The sequence below is a fragment of the Aptenodytes patagonicus genome, chromosome 14 (genome assembly GCF_965638725.1).
Source record: "Aptenodytes patagonicus chromosome 14, bAptPat1.pri.cur, whole genome shotgun sequence".
Classification (NCBI taxonomy): domain Eukaryota; kingdom Metazoa; phylum Chordata; class Aves; order Sphenisciformes; family Spheniscidae; genus Aptenodytes; species Aptenodytes patagonicus.
Genome location: NC_134962.1, coordinates 12,387,095 through 12,406,943, shown reverse-complemented (window position 1 = coordinate 12,406,943; position 19,849 = coordinate 12,387,095). Strand labels below are relative to the sequence as shown.

Here is a 19,849-nt window from a genome sequence, read left to right as displayed (position 1 = left end):
GAAGCACAGAGAAGGGAATCGTGTTTTGGGTTTTCCTTTACTCCATGTTGCTGATGGGAACGTTCTCTGCATCGATCTTCTGTGCCCGGGCTATAGTGTGTGCTCAGGAGCCTGGAAGACTTCTCCCATGTCCCTGCTCCAGCCAAAAGCAGGTTAATCGCAGCCCAGCGCTCGAGCTAGCGCAGCAAGGGTGCCTGTGGAGGAGAAGAGAGGAGCTGGGGCCAGGGCAGGGCTGCTGGGGCTGGAGCTGCGTGCAGAGGGTGCTGCAGGGAAGCAGGGCTGTTTTTGGGTGCCGAAGCACTGCTCGGCACAAGGAGCTGGAGGGTGGGGGGGATTGAGGGCAGGGGCTGGTCTCCCCTGTGCTGTACAGGCTGGGGGTACTCGGCTCCTGCTGGAGAGACAATGGACCCCAGGAGCTGGCAGTGCCTGCTGCTGGCAGAGGGGAGTCCTGCGTTCCTCCCACCCTGGGGAAGATGTGGCCTGTCACTGCCTTGCTCTGATCCTTCCTGCTTTACCCCTACCTGTCCAGTGGTCACCGTGTGTTTCCATGCAAGTGCACCTCAGCATCGGTTTGCTTTGCCCTCCCACGGGCTGTCTTCTCACCTGGTCCTGGGAAACCCCTGCCCCAGTGCGGCGGAGAGCAAGAGCAGCAGGATGTGGTGAGACCGGAGTTGCTCTTCCTGGTGTGGTTTCTCTGCGGCCTTTTATTAGCCCGCAGCCCTCTGAAGGGAGGAGGATGGAGTGAGAGCAGCACCCCCTCTCCTTCCCCTCGTGGCTGGGAAGGGCAGGAGGCTGGGCAGGGACACGGGCGATGAGGCTGATGGATGATCTCCTTGGCTCTAGAGGGCAGCCCAAGGCCTGGTGTCCTTGGGGAGCATGGAGCAGACACAGGCCCTGGCTCCTCCGCGAGCACCTCCCAGTCACCCCGATGCTGGGGCAGCACTTGCTGGGCTCCCAAACCCCACGAAGGGTGGCTGCGGGGTCGGGCTCAGCCAGCGGCAGGAGCCCCTCAGCAGCCAGCCCCAAGCAGGGCTTCCTGCTGCCCGCTGCGATATTTTCAGGCGCTTTGTTGTGGCTGCAAAAACTCGCGGTTTGGCAGGAGTTACCGTTTGCTCTCTGGGGCCTTTCCAAGGTGAAGCGGAGAAAATGCCAGCGGAGAGGGAAAGGGGCTCATTGTGCTCCCGACCTGCCCGTGCCTGGAACAATGCAGCCTGTAAAAATATCCTTTCCATTTATACAGCCCTCCCTCCCCGTGTTCAGTCCTGGCCGAATTAAATTCCCATACCTTATGTTGCTGAGCAGGGGAACGTGCTTCTCCCCCTGCCCTGTTGAAAGCAGCCGGGAGGGGCGTGCTCCTGCAGAGGGGGATCCCCCACCCCAGCATCTCTGCCAGCAGATCCACCTTCTCCCTGGGCATGGCGGGGTGCCCCTGACCAGGCTGGGGGTTGTGGCTCTCGGGTTGTGTTCTGCCTGGAGGTGCGAGGCTGGGCTGATGTCCCAGGCTGGAGTGTGCTGTGCCTCTCCCTGTCAGTGGAAGGGAGAAGTATGTTGGTGCAAAACCAGCCCTTAAGAAGGCACTCGGCTCCCTGTGAACGCCGGGGAGCACGGGCACTCCCCCGCTGGCTCTGTCCTGGCCAGGGAGCTGAAGAGGATTTAATCTGTATTTTTGCCTGTGGCAGAGCCGAAGAGGATTTAATTTGTATTTTTGCCTGTGGCACAGCGGGGTCAGGACCACGCATCCCGCACTTCAGATGGAGAATTCCCAGATCCCGTTGACTCACTGTGCAAACAGAGAAATGACCATGAAATGTGCCGCATCCCGTTTTACATCCCACGACTGCAGCACCTGGTCCTCACCTGCCCCAGCGCCACCACCCCGGTACGGCTTTCCTGCCCCACAATAGGGCTCGCATTTGGCAGCGAGGGAAACTGAGGCAGCAGGGACATGACCAGCGGAGGGGGCAAAATTTAGGTTGAAACTGGATCTTGTGCGTCGCGAGTCCATGGACAGGGCCCGATGGCCAAGGGGAGGCTGCAAACCCCGCTGGACGCAGCCCCATCCCCCTCGAAGTCTTACAGGATTCAGGGGTTGGAAATTGAAACCAGGTGAATTCAGGATATTAAAAAAGTGTGTGCTCCCCTAGTAACATCAGGGAGCGGGGACAGGGAACCTGGAGCTGCAGTGGGTTTCCCATCAGGTGCTGGTTTGTAATCCAGAGGGATCTTGCAATGCCTGGAAGGGGCAGGAGGCTGGCGGAGGGAGGCAGCCCTGCCCACGGGCACGGCTTCGCCCCAGCTCCTCGGCGAGCGTGCTGCACGCGGCAGGCACCGCGCCAGCATCCGCAGCGTCTCTGCGGCCCCAGGCGGGTCTGCTTTCCATCCCCAGCAAAAAAACTGCCTTGCACTGCTCTGTGTCTGCTAACACCACCCTGGGGTTGGGGGGTAGCTTGGCACCGCGTTCCCTGCGGGTTTTCCAGATCCTGCTCCCTGCAGGACCAGGGGAAGCTCTTCCCCGATGGTGATTTTTCTCAGCCCATGGGCTGGTTTCTCGTTTACCCACCCCAGGCAGCGCAGAACAGCCGGGACCGAATAAATAACCCGGAGCGGTGCATCTCTCCCAGGGACTGCAAGATGCCGAGTACCGCTCGCTCGGATGAGGACTGGGCACCTCCTCTCAATGCGCGGTCCCCAGGGAGGGAGAGGGACGCGTCCATTCCCAGACACTGGTGTCAGAGGGATGCTGGGCTGTGGGGACCCCCCGCATTCACCCCTGGGGTGGCCTCAGGATTTTGTTTCCCTGGATTTTGCTCCCCAGCCCTTGAGCAAGGCCAGGGGCTGTCCTTAAACCGGAGGTCACCTGGCCGTTAGCCTGCTGCCTGTTCCTGGGCGGAGGATGCAGCTGCTCCATGAATCCCGCAGGATATGGGGGGTTTGGCACCCCACACTTTGGGGCTGTGGGGGCCCTGTAGGTGCTGGGACGAGCGCAGAGGGGAAAACCCCTGCTCCCAGAGGTGTTTGCAAGGGGAGACTTGCAAAGCCCACCCCCTCCACAGCTGTGTGATGAACATGATCCAGGGAATTTCTTCAAAAGCAAAATGTGTCTGACCCGCTGCGGACCAAAGGCAGGGCAGGGTAGAGCGGGACCAGATAACGGGAATAGGATGGAAGTTTCCACTACCCTGAGGGGCCAGGGGCGATTGCCCGCAGCCTGGCCGGTACAGGAGCCGGGACCACCGAATGAGGCTGGCAGGCAGCAGACAGACAAAAGCGGTTTCGCATGCTGTCAAATTAAACTGAAATTCCTCGGCGTCGCAGCATCGCGGACACGGAGGGTTAATGCAAAGCTAAAAAGTGAGTAGTCAAACTCGGAGAAGAAAAAATATCCATCGGAGACACCTCATCACAACCACCTCCATGCCCTGGCCACCCAGGGCTCCGGGGCCGGGGAGACGCTGTGATGGGTGCTCTCTGTCAGCATGAACAGACGGCATTTGGGAGTGAGGGAGTTACCTTTTTTGTTTCTTCGATGACCACACTCCCTTCTCAGGTTTTGCCCTCAAAAACAAGGGTGTGCCCCTAATGCTCAACTATTTTAAGACCACTGGGAGCCGGCTGCTTCCTGCCGGTCCCGAGCGGGGCCATTACACAAGCACGGAGCCACTTCCCCGACGGGAGCAGCAGCGGCTCACCCCGGAGGGAGCAGGGGAGCGGGGCAGAGGGTCCCGCACCCATGGCTGTGGGCTCACCTGGCCGCCTCGGGGCTCCCACCGGCAGGCTCCCCACAGCTCTGCCTTAGCTGAGCAGGTCCCCAGCGTCCTGTCACCCCTTACAGTGCTGTCATACGCTGGTCATTTTTATAAGGGCAGGTTTAGGTTCTTATCCCAGTGTGTTTGTCCTTGCCTGTCTTTTTAACGCCCAGACATTGGGCAGGACCCTAAACACCCATGTGTGCGCTTGTGCATGTATGTACTTGTGTGTGTCCCTCTGAAGGCGGGTGGAGCAGTGGGACAGAGGGAGCTGCTCGCATTTGGGGTACACTCGGTGATGGGTGCCTCACTTAGCAAATGATGTCCCTTCCAGACCCACCCATGAGCTGGAGGGTGAGATAAGGGCTGCTCAGCCGTATGCTGCCTTGCCGTGGGCCTGCAAACACACGTGCATACGTGTGTGTATGTATGTATGTGTGTATATATTGTATCCATACACATATATACAAATATCTATACATTTATCCACAGGGGTACATCCCCTCCAACCTGTCCCTGTGGGAAATCCCTGCCTGCGCTGCTCTCCTGCAGCAGGGCTGTGCTCGCCCTTGGGCAGGCCAGCTCCTGGCCGGCATCGCCTGCCAGGGTGGGCGATGCACCCGCCACCGCACCTCGGTGTTTGCACCGGACCAGGGACACGGTCCCCAGCCCAGGGCAGCCCGAGCACGCAGCCCGCCCTGGGGTGCCCTGGTGGGGAGGAGGGCACCGGGTGGTGGGGAGGAAGGCCAGCAGCGCAGAAAGGGAAATTGCAGGCTTTAACCACATGAATGGAGCAAACCACCCTGAAACGCTTCCCAATTCAACCGCTTATCCCCTCGCTAACCCCGCTTTTGTGTGGTCTCCTGCCGGGGCTGGAGAGCCTCCCGCGACCCCTGGCTCCCTACACATCCCCCGGGGATGGGATGCCGCCAGCCGCCCTGCAAACTACATCCCGCTTCCCCTGCCAGCACGGGTCCGGCCGTGATTTACGGGGAGGAAGCTGCGGCAGTCGCAGGCCTGGCTCCGGCAAGGAGCCATGCCGCGGTGCCAGCGGCAGCCAAACGGAGGGGACTGTCCCCAGAAAAAGCCACCCCGCTCGGCCTGTCCCGGCACAGCAGGGTTGGGGATGTCCCGGGAGGGCAGGGAGAGGAAAGCGGCTCCCGGGAGCAGCTGCTGGCCTGGTCCATGCTCTGCTCACGTCTGCGTCCCTGCGTGTGCCCACTCGCCCTGCACAGCCCCCACGGTGGACACGAGGGGCGGTGGGGCAGTGGCGGGAGGCTCGGGGGGCTGAGCCCCTCGGCCCCATGGCTGTGCACCGGGGTGATGGCCCATGGGATGCGGTGCTGCGGGATGCGGCACCCCTGGGAGCCCACATGTGCCACGCCATGGGGTGTGTTACACACCCAGGACCCCACACAAAATGGGCTGTGGGGTGCCAGGGCCCCATTGTATCCTGTGCTGTGGGGCGCGTGGCACACCAGGGACCTACGTGTGCAATGCATGTGGGGTGCAGGGCACCCCCAGTGCCCCAGGCGTGCTGGGGGGGGGTATGTAGCACCGGGACCCCCCACGAGCTGTGGTATGCACGCCGCGCCCAGCCCCCACAGCGCTGCACCGCGCGAGGGGTCCACTCCCCTCCCCTCCCCCCCCCCCACGCGTGCCACACCGCGGGGGTGCGCGCTGGCACCCCGAGACCCCACAGCCGGCAAAGCCCGAGCTGCGCGGACCCCACGCGGGCCCCAGGCGCACGGCGGCGTGCCCCGCGCCCGTCCCACGGGCGCCCGCCCCGCCCCGCGCCACCGCCCCTTTCCCTTCCCTCCTCCTTCCTCGCTCCTCCTCCTCCTCCCCCTCCTCCCCCCCCCCCCCCCCCCCGCAGCCGGCGGCGGGCGGGCATGGGGCGCGGCGGGCGGCGCTGAGCGCGGCGGCGGCGGCGGCGGCGCTCCGGGAGCTCCCGCTCCTCTTTGTTCGCGGCGCTGATGGCGGCCGGGCCGGGCAGCGGCCCCGGGGCGCCCAGCGAGGCGGAGGCAGCGCACCTCTGCCGCAGCCTGGAGGTGGGCACCGTCATGACCCTCTTCTACTCCAAAAAGTCGCAGCGACCCGAACGGAAAACTTTCCAGGTGAAGCTGGAAACGCGGCAGGTCACCTGGAGCCGCGGCTCCGAGAAGATCGAGGGAGCCGGTGAGTGCCGGGGGGGGACACACGACACACGACGACGGCTGGGAAACCCGGGCGGGAACGGGAGGAAAAAGGCTCCGGATCCCTCGGGGCGATGGGTGCGGGGCGGCCCCGGCCGGAGCCGTCCCGGGGAGTCGCCGTTCGCCGGCTCGGAAAGCGGCGTGAGGCTCGGTGGGGAGGAAGGAGGCGGGGGGGGGGAAGCCCCAGGCTCTCCGTGCCCGGCATCTCCCCGCGCAGCAGCTCGGGGTGGCGGCGAAGGTGTCCGGTGTCCCTGCCCGGGGCCGGCTCCGCCCGCACGGTAACCGGCTGCCGCGGGGGATGCGCGGGCCGGGTACCGCCATGGCCGCCCCCACCCCCAGCGCCGCCTCCCGACTTTCTGCATCCCTCTTCGGCATCAAACTTCCCCTGGGATGAACTAGGTGCCTTTTCCCGGGTGGTACCTTGGCTAACAGCACCTAAAAGCCGTAAGGAGCCTCAAAGGGAGGCAGGATTAGTTTGAGCCCTTTTGGGGTGGCATCTCGGAGCAACAGATGAGATGAAACGGAGAGGGCCAAAAGCAGAAAAAACAACCCAAAATATTGTAATGTAATTCCCTCCTCTTCCCGTCTCCCCTTTGCTCGTCTGCCCCAGGATGATGGCAGGGGGTCAGGTGGAGCAGGGTCAGCGTAGGGTCGGGTCCTGCAAACCCTGTTTGGAGCAGTGGGTGCAGTTACGGGCAGAGCAGCCTGCTGGCTTCGGTTTCCCGCGCGTGATGTGGACCTCTAGCACGAGGAGGGCAGGGGAAAAGATTCGTAAGAAATGTGAATGTAAAACCACAAAGATGGGTGGGAAGGGGGAGAGGGTAGGGAGGCCCCTCACTGGGAAACTTTTAACCTCGGCGTTGGTTTCCTAGGTTACTGCTGTTTCTCTTAAATTACCTTTCCCGCCCCCACGCGCACCAGCGCGAGGACAGTGTCTCTGTTCGATGCTGGAGGCGAGGAAGAGGGGACGCGCACGAAGGCGATGTGACGTAAGTCCTGGTGCTGGCCTTGGCACGGCGGCGCGTTAGCGCTGGCCTTCCCGGCGTTGAGGGATGCGACTGGGGCACAGCGAGGCCGTGGAGGGGTTGTCGTCCCTCCTGGCAAGTGCTGCTGGCCCAGGGTGGAAAGGTTGGATGCTGTTAGGATTGCCAGGGGGCTTAGGTGAAGCAAGGAGGTGGAGATGGTGGTCGTGTCTCTGTGGCAGGACCACAAAATGCTGATGCTTCCAGTTTGGGGCTTTGATTTGCCTTAAGACCCTTGGAGTCCTCTAGCTTCTGCTCTGCGGCGTCTCCAGGCAGATCTGGAAGGAGCCTTGGGCTCCGTTAGCATCACCAGGATGTGAAGCTCCCCCATACCTGTCCCAGAGTGGCCTCTAGGAGCTTTGAGGCAGTGGGAGAGGGAGGAGAGTGCGGCGCTCCGTTGGCCCTGGGTTAAGTTGTTCTTAAACTAAGGCAAAGCACCCGTTTGTTTTGCTGGCCAGGCACTGGTTTCTGGCAGCGTCTACAGACCTCGTGGGTCCATGGCTCATGGTGGGACGGAGGTCCCCACCGATGTCTGCACGGGCGATTGTTCCTGTGGGCAGACCTAAGCGCGTGCTGCAGCCCTTGGAAGGCTGGGACCTTAACTTCAGGGAAACGTAGAGAACTTTAACTTTGTACCAAAACTGTGGTGGTAACAATGACGATAATGTCGTGGCTGCGAGGACTTCTTGTGCTGTGCAGACAGCCAAGAGCAGATCAGTAAAAGCAGAGAGCGTGTCCCAGGGACTGAGACGATCAAATTAAAAAAATAATAAAACCCACAGGTTTCTAGCGAAAGAAAAGCAAGAGTTGGGGAACATGGGACAGCCAGTTCCGTTGTGTTCCTTTAAATGTCACAGTGGAAAATTACCTGGGGCTCCTCTGCTGCGCCGTGGGCGAGTTGGCCAGCTGGTGGCCATGGGCTCTGGGTTCCCTGGCATGTGCCTCCCAACGTGCGTGATGTTCCTGCAGTGCGTGCAACCCTCCCGAGAGGCAAGATGGGCCATGCTGGAGAGAGAGAGGACATTAGCCTGAAGAGCTGCCATATCTTCAACCCCATCTCTTTGATGCCGGATGCTTTCCCCGTGGCTTTCTCTCTGCACCCGAGCATCTCACCCTGTCCCCGGTCCCCTCCTCTGGTGTCACCCAGCACCCTGAGCAGCACCCATCCTCTCGCCCCTCTTCCTTCGCAGGGCTGAGAAGTAGAGCTTTGCTTTAACACTTCCTGGACAGACGCGTGGGAGCTCCAGGTGGAAATATCGGCTTGTGTACACAAGTAGTGACTGTGTATCTAGGCAGGCGAGGCAAAGCCACGCGATCAATGGCCAGCAATACGAGGTTGTTGGCCAACTTCCCTATTTTTATCTGGATGCGCTTTCTGGGCAGAAAAAGGATGCCTGGGAAAACCTAGGTGTGTGACAGCTTCACTTCACGTGGCAAATGTATTCCCCTCCTTGGGTCATCCCCACCTTGAAGACCAGCCTTTACTGGCACAGCATTCACACGGCCTGTGAACCAGAGGGGAAGTGGTCTGGAGTCAAGCTAATCACTTTCAGTGCAGGGTAGTTTTAACCATGAGCAACGACTGACCCAGTTCTCCCCACGAAGACAAGCCATGCTGGCGTGGGGAGCAGGAGGTTGGGGCTGGCAGGAAGATTAGAGTTTGCTTTTTGTGGCGGTACTGGTTTGGCCCTAACTTGCAATATGAGTGAGGCCATGAGCAGAGGAGAGCAGCCAGCTGTAAGGAGGTGAGATGTTCCTTCACGTGGAACAGCATCTCCGTCAGACAATGTCTGGGGGTCTACAGGTCAAAGACTGCTGTGTTCATGGGTCGGTAATGAATGCTCTTGTGTTTCTTGAGATACGGAGACCAGCAAGGAGCTTCAGAACCCCCTGGACACAAGTTAGTTGTCTAAGTAGGAATGATCCTGGGTTTTTATCCATTTCAGAACAGGTGAGTATCCACGGTATATCACATACGGAGGTGTCGGACTCAGGGCACGTCTGTGTAGATGGCCATGTCTTGGAGAGGTATGAACACCCCAGCATGGAGGATCTGTGCTCCTTTCTCTGCACCTGGTGGGTTTTTGCAGAAACAAGATGTCTATTTGTCCCAAGGAGGGGTGGGCAGTGGGACCTGGCTCCGTTACTGACCCCGCTGGGAAGAGCACAGCCCCCGTGGCTGCAGCTCAGGAAGCCTCCTGCTGCATGGTAGGCAGTGCACGGGGGGACAGAGGGTCAGCTGGTGCATCTCCAGGTGGCCTCAGGCACGTGGGCTAAAGCTGTGGTGTGCTGGGAGGAGAGGGCTTCTGGGCACAGTTACAGTCGTCGTTCCTTGGCGTGGTGCCGCTCTTTTCAGAGCTTCAACATCACTGTGGATGGTGTCATGGAGCTGCTGCCTCCCCAGGATCTGTGGGTGCTTGCCTGTCAGTACTTCGGATGTCTTCTGAACTCTGGGTGGTTGCAATAGTCAACCAGTTGTTTGCCTTCACCTTCATGAAAAGCGACGTTTTGGTGGTGCTTGGCTTTCTGGGGCGTGCTGACCTGGAGCTTACAGGGGAGCAGAGCCTAAGCAGGCTTCAGGTCACCCCAGCGCTGGGGAGGAGCACGCCTGGAGGAAGGTCCAGGGAAACCCCCATCCTCCGTGCATTTGATGCCTCAGCAGCGGCGTGCTGTCAGTCTGACAGCTTCTCCCTGACCGAAGGGGTGTGTGGCTGCCAGCTCCACTGGCCACGCTGCTTGTGCTCGGAGGTGCTGGGACACCTTTTATTTCAAGTTACTTACTGAAGCGAGCGGGACCTGAGCTGGCCTCTGGAAGGAGCTTTTGGCAACGTAAGTGGCAAAGCCCTTAGTGTTGAACAGCACCTCTTAACAGCGGTGAGATTGGACCGGAGGGATGCTGACCGGGGAGTAGCTTGTGTTTGATGGCTTGGGTGGCATCACCACACGTGCTATAGATGTACAGGCAACCAGCCAGCCTTGTTGGCCACCATCAAACTGCCCAGCCTTGCCTTCCTCCTGCCCGTGTGCCGGGAGCTGTTGGGGTCGTGGTACGTTGGTGCCGAGAGGAGGGGGGAGCCCTCGCTGGTGTGACAGCCCTCTTCTTCGTCCCCTTGCTTTGCGACCCTTGTGTAGCGCTTTGCGAGCGTTGCATAAAGAGTGACCTTGTGTGTTAATTGTCAGCGTGTGTCCCCCCTACTCCTCCCCTCGGTGAGCAGCTCTGACTCAGCAGCGGGCAGAGCAGGGGCTCCAGCCAGCTGGGCTCCCAGATGAAGAACCTCTTCTGTCGGAAAGGACCCTTCTCCTGCTCTTTGTTAAGCTCTTCAGCTCGCTCCAGAGCGCCGTGGCTCTCCATGAGCAGAAGCAGCTGAGGAACGGGGAGGGGGGGGCAAACTTGTCTGTGCAGGAAGCCTTTTGCTTTGAAAAGCGGTCACCTCCTTCTCCTGTACTTTTTCAAAACTCAAACTGTGCAAAATGCAATCCTGGTTTGTGCAAAAAAAAGTCTTTTTTTTTTTTCTCCAATTAATATTTATTTTTATCCAAAAGGGTTTCAGCCAACTCTAATTACCAATGCATTACTTTCTCGCTGATCAACTCTGCAGAGGGCCTGGCTGTTACGATGGGAAGAGCTCTAATAATTTTCTATTGTTTTTGTTAATCACCCAAAGCAAAGTAGAGCTAATCCCTCGAGTCAGTTGTCTTTTATGCTTTTTTTTTAAACTTCCTGTGTTACGTAATTCTTTTTCTAATATAAAAGGGTCTTGCATTCATAACTTCACACGCTGGGGGGTTATAGGCCAGCTTCTAATTGATCTGTTTGCCTTGAAAGACGTCAGAAAATTCAGAGAGTTTGCTTAGAGAGCGAGCTGAAAATTTGGAGCAGATGTTTGTTTTATAGGGGAGAGGAGAAAAAAAAAACCCACCTCGAAAAAACCCTGGTTGCATTCTTGCTTTCAGTGAAATGAGCTCAGTCCCGTGGAGGTGGAGAAAAGCCGTTGCCTGTGTAAAAGAAAAGGCAGGAACTGTAAAATATTAATACAAAGTGACTCTGAAGGGTGGCTCCTACTCGCCTCATCCTTTCCAACTACCTGCCTCTTCCGTTAGTCCACTGAGGCACAGCTTTTTTTTTTTTATTTTATTTTTTTGAGGCCATCTGAATAAGCTGAGGGGCTTGGAGCTCTTAAGAAGCAAGCAAGCAAGCCAGAAATGGCTATCAAGGATAAACAAACTTCAGAGTCGGATCCTCTTGGGGTGCAGGATGGCTCCTGCACCGGCGGGTCCCCCTCCTGCTCCACCACCCCGTGGCTGCAGGATGCGGCCCCTCGCGGCGGGCAGGGGCTGGGAGGAGGGGAGCTCGCTCCCGAGGTGCCTCGAGCAGGTGGGTGCAGAAATTGCTGGTGTGGGAAGGTGGGAGTGTGGCTTGTGACCGTCGTAACGGTTAAAGCTTCCCCTGCTGAAGCTCTGCCATGGGAGTGTCTTGAGTGAAGGTTTTTTTTTCTTGTGTCGTTACCAGTCCCCTTCCTGCTTACTAGGATATTTGTGTTAAACTGGGGAAAGCGACTGAGCTCTACTCTGCCTTCACCTCCAAACTGAAACAGCCTCTTCCCTCGCTTTACATCCCTTTGTCATCTCCTTTCTCTTCTCGGTAGCGTCTCCCAGGAGGAACAGGTTAGAAGACCCCTACTCACGCAGTAGTAAGACACGTCACAAATTACCTCCTCCCTTGGCATCGCAACAGCTTCTCTGCAACCTAGAGAGCATCTAGAGGTTAGCGGGCTGCGAGACCTGTGCTCCACTGTGGTACCTGCACCCACGTTGTCCATCCATCCGGTTCCTTCGTTTGCCAGCCAGCCACGTGGAAGGTATTGGCTTATGGGTTTTAAGCTCACTAATTAAAACGTGCCGGAGAGGTTTTGGGTAGTGTTGGACTGATTACTTCTCAGCTACACCGAGGGCCTGAGCGCTCCAGGTTTTTCAGAGCAGAAGCGATACGGCTTGGCTTTCTCCCTGCCTGCTAGGAAGGCAGGCAGCTGCGTTGGCTGGACACCATGTGTGGTGAGAGGAGCATCTGAGTAAGCTGGATCCGAACATCTGGCTTTGCCCTTTTTGCCAGAGGGGCACTCGCGTGCTCGGTGCCGTCACCTCCCATCTCCGGGGGCAGTTTTGTCGTGGGATTTCGTACAGGACTTTTACCGTGCCCCACCTCCGAGCTGAGCCAGCAGTCGCCCAACCCAATCTGTGATCTTTTTACTGCTCTTTGTTTTAGCTCCCTTGCCTGCACAGCGGGGGTAGTCATTCTTATCGGCGAAGCGTTTGCTCAGCTCCGTTATCTAATCACAGTGGTGTGCACTGCGAACATCCTGAAGATGTGCTGGCTGTTAGCGATGCCCACTGCGAGCAGGCGTGTGACCTTCTGCATATCTTGCAGATTGCAGATGGAGGAGAAACGGCTTGCCTGCAGTCTCAGCAGGAGTCTGGGGGGGGAGTCGATGCTAAAGTCCCCGTCCCTGAGGAGTGCTAAGGTCCCCGTCCCCAAGTGTTGCATGTGGTGGAGCAGGCTTGACCACCGAGTTGCCCCAGGGGTGCAGCCTTCGTTTAATTTTTGCAATCCTGGGAACTCGTGTGCTGCTCTTTGGCTGGAACCTTCCCTCCAGAGAGCGCTGGGACTGTTGTGTCCCTTGGGAAGTGACCCAAGTGACACCGCTGCACCGTGATGGGCAGTCTGGCCAGGATGTAAAACTTGCCAACACTTGGGGTGGAGCAGGAGCTCTGTGAGTACCGGCGCTCAGTTGAGACTGCCTTACAGTTTTGGCTACATCGCACAAGCTTCTGCTTGTGTCCTGCCCTGACCAGTTGCAGCAGCTCAGCCCCTGGATGGTAACTTCTGAAGCTGCTGGAAGTGGAGCGCGTTTGGTCGTGTGCCCATCTCCTCTGTCTCTGCCAAAGTGGGATCCTGCTGGGGTCGGCGTTGCAAATGGTTTGTGCTGAGCGTCTCATCCAGGCCATGAAACTGGCTGGCAGAAGCTGTGAGACTTCTTCCAGATCAGCCCGGCGTCGAGCATGGTGATTGTCAGTCCTGCATGGCTGGAGAAATACAGCAGGACCACACCGTTGGTGGGCCATAGTTCGTTAGATGAAGAGGCCAACAGCGACAGTCTCTGCTTAATGGCAGGTCAACCAAAAGCTGGGCTGGCGGTTTGGGTTCGGAGGTGGGTGACAGTGCTTCTCAGAGCCGAGTGGCCTGGCTGGGGCTGCAGCGAGCCCCTTGTGCTGCGTCCCCGTTCCCAAACTGTTGCAGGTTCGGTAGGACCCGGTGTAAAGCACACGATGAAGGAGGGGTGCGGGGAATCCAGGAAGAGCTTGCAGCATGCGGTGAGGAGGTGTAGGGCTTCGATCACAGAAACCCTGTGCAGCTCTGAGTTTAAACCATCGGCTGAACCTTGTTATACAATAAAAGGAAATGTCTGAAGTCACTGGAGAAGACTTTTTTTCTTTTCTAGTGTGCTCTGAGGTTTAAGGGCAGTGGAAATCAGAAATCAGTGGGGCTTAAATTTTGAAGTCGTTACAATGCTTTTGGAAAGTTACACCCCCCCCCCCCGCCATCCTCTCTTCTTCCCCTTCGCCAAACAAGCTTGGAGAGCGGGTGGTAGATGATGATGCTGAAATAGAGCAACTGGAAGGATACCTATGTAGGGAAGGATAAAAGAAGAAAGGTTTGTGTGTTCAACAGATACCTGCAGCTGTATGGAGAAAATGATTTGGTATCTGACAGCCAGGGATGCTCACAGAAACCTGTGAGGCTTGTCGGCTCACTTGCTCGCGGTGTTTGCTGCTGCTGGCTCTCTCCTGCCAGTATCGTGCATGAGATCAGTTTAATATCTAGCACATCCTCTGCGCAGTGACTGTATCCTGCCGTGCACGGGGGTGGCTGGGTGATCTCACGGCTTTTCCTCTGCTCCGACGTCCCTGCTCATCTGTTCCGCCGAGCGTGGTTTCTCTGCCGGAGGCATTACATCAGGCAGCAGCGGGAGGGTGTCTCCCAGACCGGGGAGAGCCCTCAGGAAGGGGACATGGTGACAACGGCCGTTCCCGAAGGGACTCTGCAGTGCTGGAGAAAGCTTTCCTTCGAAACGGTTTTAATCTTTAAGTTTTGAGGATTTTTATGTTGCACAAAGAGCCGTTTTACATGGAAAAAGCTTTTTGACATTGATTCAAATGAGAAACTTCCTCATTTCTGAGAATTTTCTGCCTTTCTGAAGGTCCCTCAGCACTTGGAGCTGCAGGCAGGGCTATCTGCTTCTGCCCGACAGCTGTCCTGGGCTCATCCCTCCTGTCCCAGCTCTCCTTATCTCTGGGCACCTTGCTGCCTCTTGATATATCTCCATCATATATCAAACACCTTGATATATCAGGCGGCGGGAGGACACATGATTGTAGAGCACCCTGAGCACCCAAAAGGCCAAGGGCTGGCGTCTCTAGCAGAAGCTGGCAACTCTAAATCTGTAGAAGTCAGCAGAGCTTTACGACGCTGACAGCTCATACTCTGAAAGTCTCTGTGATTTTTCAAACTGCTTTTCAGCTCCTTCTCTGCTGCCTGTGTGGTCTGGTGGCTCTTCAGCTCAATTTGGAGCTGGGGGTCCTGAATTGGGCTGGCTGGAGAGCCATGGAAAGCCTTCCAGAGTCTGGAATTCCGGAGTCTGGAATGGACCTCTCCCTTGCTTCCCTCTGCAGTTCCTACCTTCTGTTTGCAAACACTTGTGGTTCTGAGGTTTTGGTCAATCATGTCTTTTCATGCTGTTAATACGGTGCCCCAGAGCATGCCTGGCCACCCACAGGCAGGCAAACCCACATCGTTTTAAAATTGTGCTGGCAAAGGTCGTGGTCCAGCACATGAGCTTCCATGAACGGGATGCTTTGCTGAGCTGACTTTGTCTGCTGGCCTTGAGGATGAAATGGCTAACAACCACGGCAGAAGGGGCAGGACTGTGCCTCACGGGTTATTTTTTCTCCCCAAGCCATTACAAACACATTTATTTTATTTTTCTTGGAATGTGACTTTTTTTTTTCTGCCTTGACACACAAAATCATCACGCCCAGAGCTGTGCTGCCTCGTGTTTGCAGCTCAGCCTCTCTGCTCACCACTGGCCTTTACCCGTACGGGGGTGCGTGCAGGACTGCTGCCTTCCCGCAGATGTTTGTCACTGCTGCCTTCCCCCCCGTGGCCCTTGGGGGAGCAACCTGCGGGGTAAATTGTCCTCAGGGACTGAGGTTGCCTTGGGTTGCCTTTTCCCTCTAGCTTCAAAACCCATCACCCAGGAGCTGGATGCATGGTCACTGTGCTGCCGTCTGTCCAGCTGCGCTGCAGGATCGTGGCGCCTGGAGGGATGGGTGTGGGAGGGCTGCTGCGTTCTCAGCAGCACGCAGTGATGCTGGGACTGCTCTGCTGCCTCCTGACACCGTGAGCTGCTCCAGCGCGGTGATGTCTGGCTCTCCATCTCTGCCAGAGCTCCCCCGATTCACTCTGCGGTGTGCCTTGCTCCTCTCCTCCCAGGCTTGCACTGTGCAAAGCCCCATCCTGCTCCATTTGAGCATCTATCCGGACTAGGGCCAGACCAGCCAGGCTTGGAAATTGTTGTCACCGAGAGGGGACATCAAGGAAGGCTGTCGCGGCAGGCTGTGCCCCGCAGGGATGCTGGGTAGAGCAGCTGCTTGAGAATCTTTTTCCTGTTTACATGCTCCCAGAAGTGCCGGGTGATGCGGTGATTAAAGGACATCCCTCCTGCGTGTGCCGGTGCATCCTTCATCCCTCCTCCTCACCATCTCTAGGGGGTGTCTCCGCACGTGCAGTCCCCAGCCCGTAAGCCAGGTCAGATAATGGGGGTGGCTGCGGGCGGGGGCTCGGCCGTGTTGGGAGCATGGGATGTCCAAGAGGACTTTAACCCCCTTGGCACCCTGCCCTGTAAATCTGCGCCCCATAAATCTGCTTTCCAGCTGGCAGAGAGGTGGAGTGGTGGCAGGCTCGGATTGTTTGCTGAGCGTTTGGGCGCTGCCTGACATGGTCCTTCTCAGCGTGAGCGAAAGGCAAGGATCTCATGCTCCTGGGCTGCATCAGAGCAGAAGCAGAGCCTGCTGCCTCGTCTCTCCGAGCTGCCGTGCTCGGGTACCTCTGCCAGCGCCTGTCCCACAGGCGTCACCCATCCACCTCTGGTTCATCTGGCCAGGATCCTGGGGTACTTTCGATACCCCCCTCTCCTTCGAGCCTGCAGTCCTTGTCCTGCTAATCCTTGCCAGCTCACAGCTCTCCTCAACTTCAGAGGACCAAAAAGCTGTCCGGGGTTGCAGAGCAGACCCCAAGCAGTGCCGGGCTCCCCAGGCTTGCTGGGCAGCGGGGAGTTGGCTCTGCTGGGACACAACTTGGCTCTACGTCCCAGCAAAGCAGCGGAAATTGTTTTATCTTTTTTTTTTTTTATTATTTATTTTTCCCCCTCTTTGGTGTCTCATATGTCATTTAATGCCTTGTGTCAGCCTGTTCTCAAGGTCTTGCTGCTGGTTGGAGTATGGTCCCCGTAATCCCCAGCAGCTCAGGCTCTGGGGCATGTTATGAAAAGGCCTAGAGATGAGGGCATGAAATTTTGGAGCATTGGCACATTAGGTTTGGTATGAACCATGGAGCAGATCGGTGTGCAAGCAGGAGGAGGTCTCCAGTTATGGGGACCAAATAAATCCCAGGTGAGGTCATTAAGAAGAAAACAAACCCAAGTGGTAGAGGAGCCTGGTGTGAAGACCATCACCAAGAGCTCCTGCTTCTCCCATATAAGCTGAAGATAATGTCACCTGCTAGGGCAGTGTGTGGCTTAGGTAGTATCTGCTCAGTGCCTGGAGATCTTCAGTTGGATGGTGCTGTAAGAAGATGCCATTTACTGGTTATCAACCGTACTCTTGCCTTGGCGATGGAAGGTGAAGCCAGCACCATCAGTGGTCCCATCGTGGCTAGTGCAGATAGAGCAAAACTGGTGAAAAGGGAAGAGGAGATCCATTGTTTCCATTTTTAACCACTTTAGGACAGAGCAGGTTTGATTTCACCGGCAGCCGCTCTGGTAACTCTGCCTCTTTCTCTGGTTCGTGGTGGGTGGAAGGGACTCACGTGGAGAGTCCGAGGAGGAGGAGGAGGTGACACAAGGAGGTGCCTCAGCTACTCCCTGCGTTATCGGTGGAGCCGGTACAGCCCTCTGGGGCCTCTCCCGCAGATAATGGCACACAGGGAGATCGAGGGGAGGGCACACATCTGGAAATCACATCTGTGCTTTAGTGAATACTCAGTCCTTGCCGTCTCAAAACAGCTTTTGAGTGGAGCATGGCGGGGGAAGAGGTCAGGCTGTTCTGGTGACCTCAAATGGCTCAGCAGCAGATGGGATCTTTATCCTATTCTTCTCTTCCCAACTCTACCCTGACACTGAAGAGCTCAAGTCCTGGTAGGGACAAGAACAAGCCGTCTCCCTGCTGCCCATTGAATGTCCTGGCCAGCAGTCATCTTTGCTGTTAAATCACTGTCACGGAAACTTGATTGCATCAACTGGTGGGATGGATGAAAATGAGTCATGGCATCTGAACATCACTGGCATTTGCTGCCAGTGTGACAAATCTTTTCTGTCCTTCAGTTTTCACGCCTTGCCTTGTGTCCTGTCCTGGGGACAGTGTGTGGTCACTCTTGTCTCCATTTGCTTTGTGGTGGGGCATGACTCCCCAGGCATGAAAGAGTCAAGAAGGCACCTGTGTTGGGCGCAAAAATCTCCAAAGAGCTCCAAGGAGAGCTTGCTGCTGTTGGACACCCAGGTCCCCAGATCCACCTCTGCCAGGGCTTCCTCCTTGGCCCTGCCAAGCTCCTGGCTGTCATGCTGTGAGCTGTGCCTTTGACTGCCTCGTGCATTCAGGAACTGCTGGATTGCCATGTCTGCCCTTCTTTCCCGCTTGTTTTTTGCCAGTCTGCTTGGTCCCATCCCCTTCCCTTCCCAGGCAGTGCTGGCAGTGGGTAGGAGTCCTCCAGCTGGCTGAGAGTCTGGGGACATCAGTGACCCTGTACCTCAAGGAGAGGGGTGCGGGGATGTTGCACAGAAGTGCTCCCCTGTTGGGCCCTTCGATGAGAAACACCTGTGCAGGGAGCAGCTTTCTTGAGCATCTCACCCCTTTCTGTGCCAAGACGCAGCGCTGTGTCGGGTGCCCCCATCGATCCATCCCTGCCCTCTGCGGTGCCTCTCAGATCTCCTTACCACTGCGCATCTGCCTGGGAGGGAGGGAGAGAGAGCGGGAGAGGCTGGCTGGAGGAGCTGGGCTCTCAGATCTTCAGCTTCCCCCATCCTCCCACTGTTTTATTGTGTTCCTGTAAAGTCATTACATTTCTCGCCCAGGCAGGGCTGAGGGGGAGGGAGGCCTTGATGCCACACAGGAAAAAGGTCACCTTGGGGTGGCTTGCAGATCCATCCCTAGACAGACCGTCTGTCCAGAAGCACTGGTGCCGAGCTTCCCCTTTCCATTTGAGTCAGTGGAAGCTTGTGCCTCTCAAACAGACCAGGCTGATGACTGAAGGGTGGCTCTGCAGGCTGCCACCGGCCTTATTTCATCTGGGGAAGGGACATGGACTTCTTCAGAGCAGCATCCGTGCAAGCAAAACTGGGGCTTTACCCTAGCTGGAGTTGCTCTCTTGTTTTTGGGGTGGAAACGTGCTCCTGTGTCCTGCACGGTGAAGGTGCAACAAGTCCAGGGCTCTCATGGGTGCCAGCCTTGCACGTGGGAGTGGATATAGCCAGCAGCCCTGCATGCCCAGCTTGGGATTTGGCACAATCCAGAAATCCTGGTACAAAACCCTACAACTTCACGCAGACAAAATTTCCATGGAGGACAAGAGGGAGCCCCGCCAAGCATCCCAGGAGAAGGACTGTTGGGGCCCTCACCTGGTGTTTGCCATCTAGCTGCCTGTCTCCATGGGCTCCCCACCGCTGCCCTCACAAGGCTATGCTGTAGGGACAGGGTGACACATCGTTCCCTTCCCTGGGATTGCTGGTGTCCAGCAAGGGGGGATGTTTGTGCTTCCCAGACCCAGCACTGAGCTGGGTGAATTCTGCTCCATGAACTGTGACTCTGCTCTCACACTTTGCAGACTAGTTGTGCTGCTTGGGGTTCACCCCTTCTCATACTGGCTATGCTAAAACTGGGTGCCTGCACCCTGCTGTAGACAGATAAGATAACCTCTAAGAGAGATCCCAAACTGCAAAGTGTTGGATGATGGGAGGGTATCTGAGGGGAAATATCAAATGGGCTCTCCCTGTTCTTTGCTCTTCCCGAGGTGTTCCCTGCTGGCTACCCCAGAGATGAGGTATGGGCCAGATGTGCTCACTCTAGTAGTCATGGAAGAGATGTGTCTCCTAAGAAGTTTCTTCCCACCTACCTTGTGCACTTGTGTAGGGCTGGACTGAAGTGCCCATCCCTCCTTGGACTGCGAAGGGAGCCCCAGTGACTAGCTTGCGTGGGATGCTCCATTTCCACTGACATGGGAGAAAGCTTGGGGGAGACTGGGAGAGCCAGCAGGAGTGTAGCATCCTGTACGAGAAGTTCATCTACTCAGGGAGGAGAGCCTGGCTGTGGAACCGGGGCAATGCTTGCCTTTTGCATCCAGCAAGCTCCCCTGTGTGCCCTGCAAACTCCCCTGCCAAAGACCCTGCCGGGAGCAAAACAGCCTCAGGGGAGAGACCGGCCGGGAGAGCGGAGAGCCGGTGTGTGGCTCTCTGGGGGTGTGTATGGAGATGTTCCCTGCTAACGTACTGCTGGCCATTAGCTGGCGTTAGGGCAGGATGCACTGGGGGATGTCTGCTACCCCCTTTTCTCCCAAGCCTCT

The 19,849-nt window shown here is 57.3% G+C and overlaps 1 protein-coding gene across 4 annotated transcripts in view; it reads left to right on the top strand.

The window, feature by feature from the left end:
* Positions 1-5,706: 5,706 nt before the first annotated feature.
* Positions 5,707-19,849, top strand: part of PLCG1 (phospholipase C gamma 1) — a 50,167-nt gene continuing 36,024 nt past the window's right edge. For all 4 annotated transcript variants that reach the window (XM_076351697.1, XM_076351695.1, XM_076351696.1 and 1 more), the window contains exon 1: positions 5,707-5,924. In XM_076351697.1, coding sequence (XP_076207812.1) covers positions 5,723-5,924 — 202 coding nt within the window. In that variant the 5' untranslated portion in view covers positions 5,707-5,722. The remainder of the gene's footprint in view (positions 5,925-19,849) is intronic.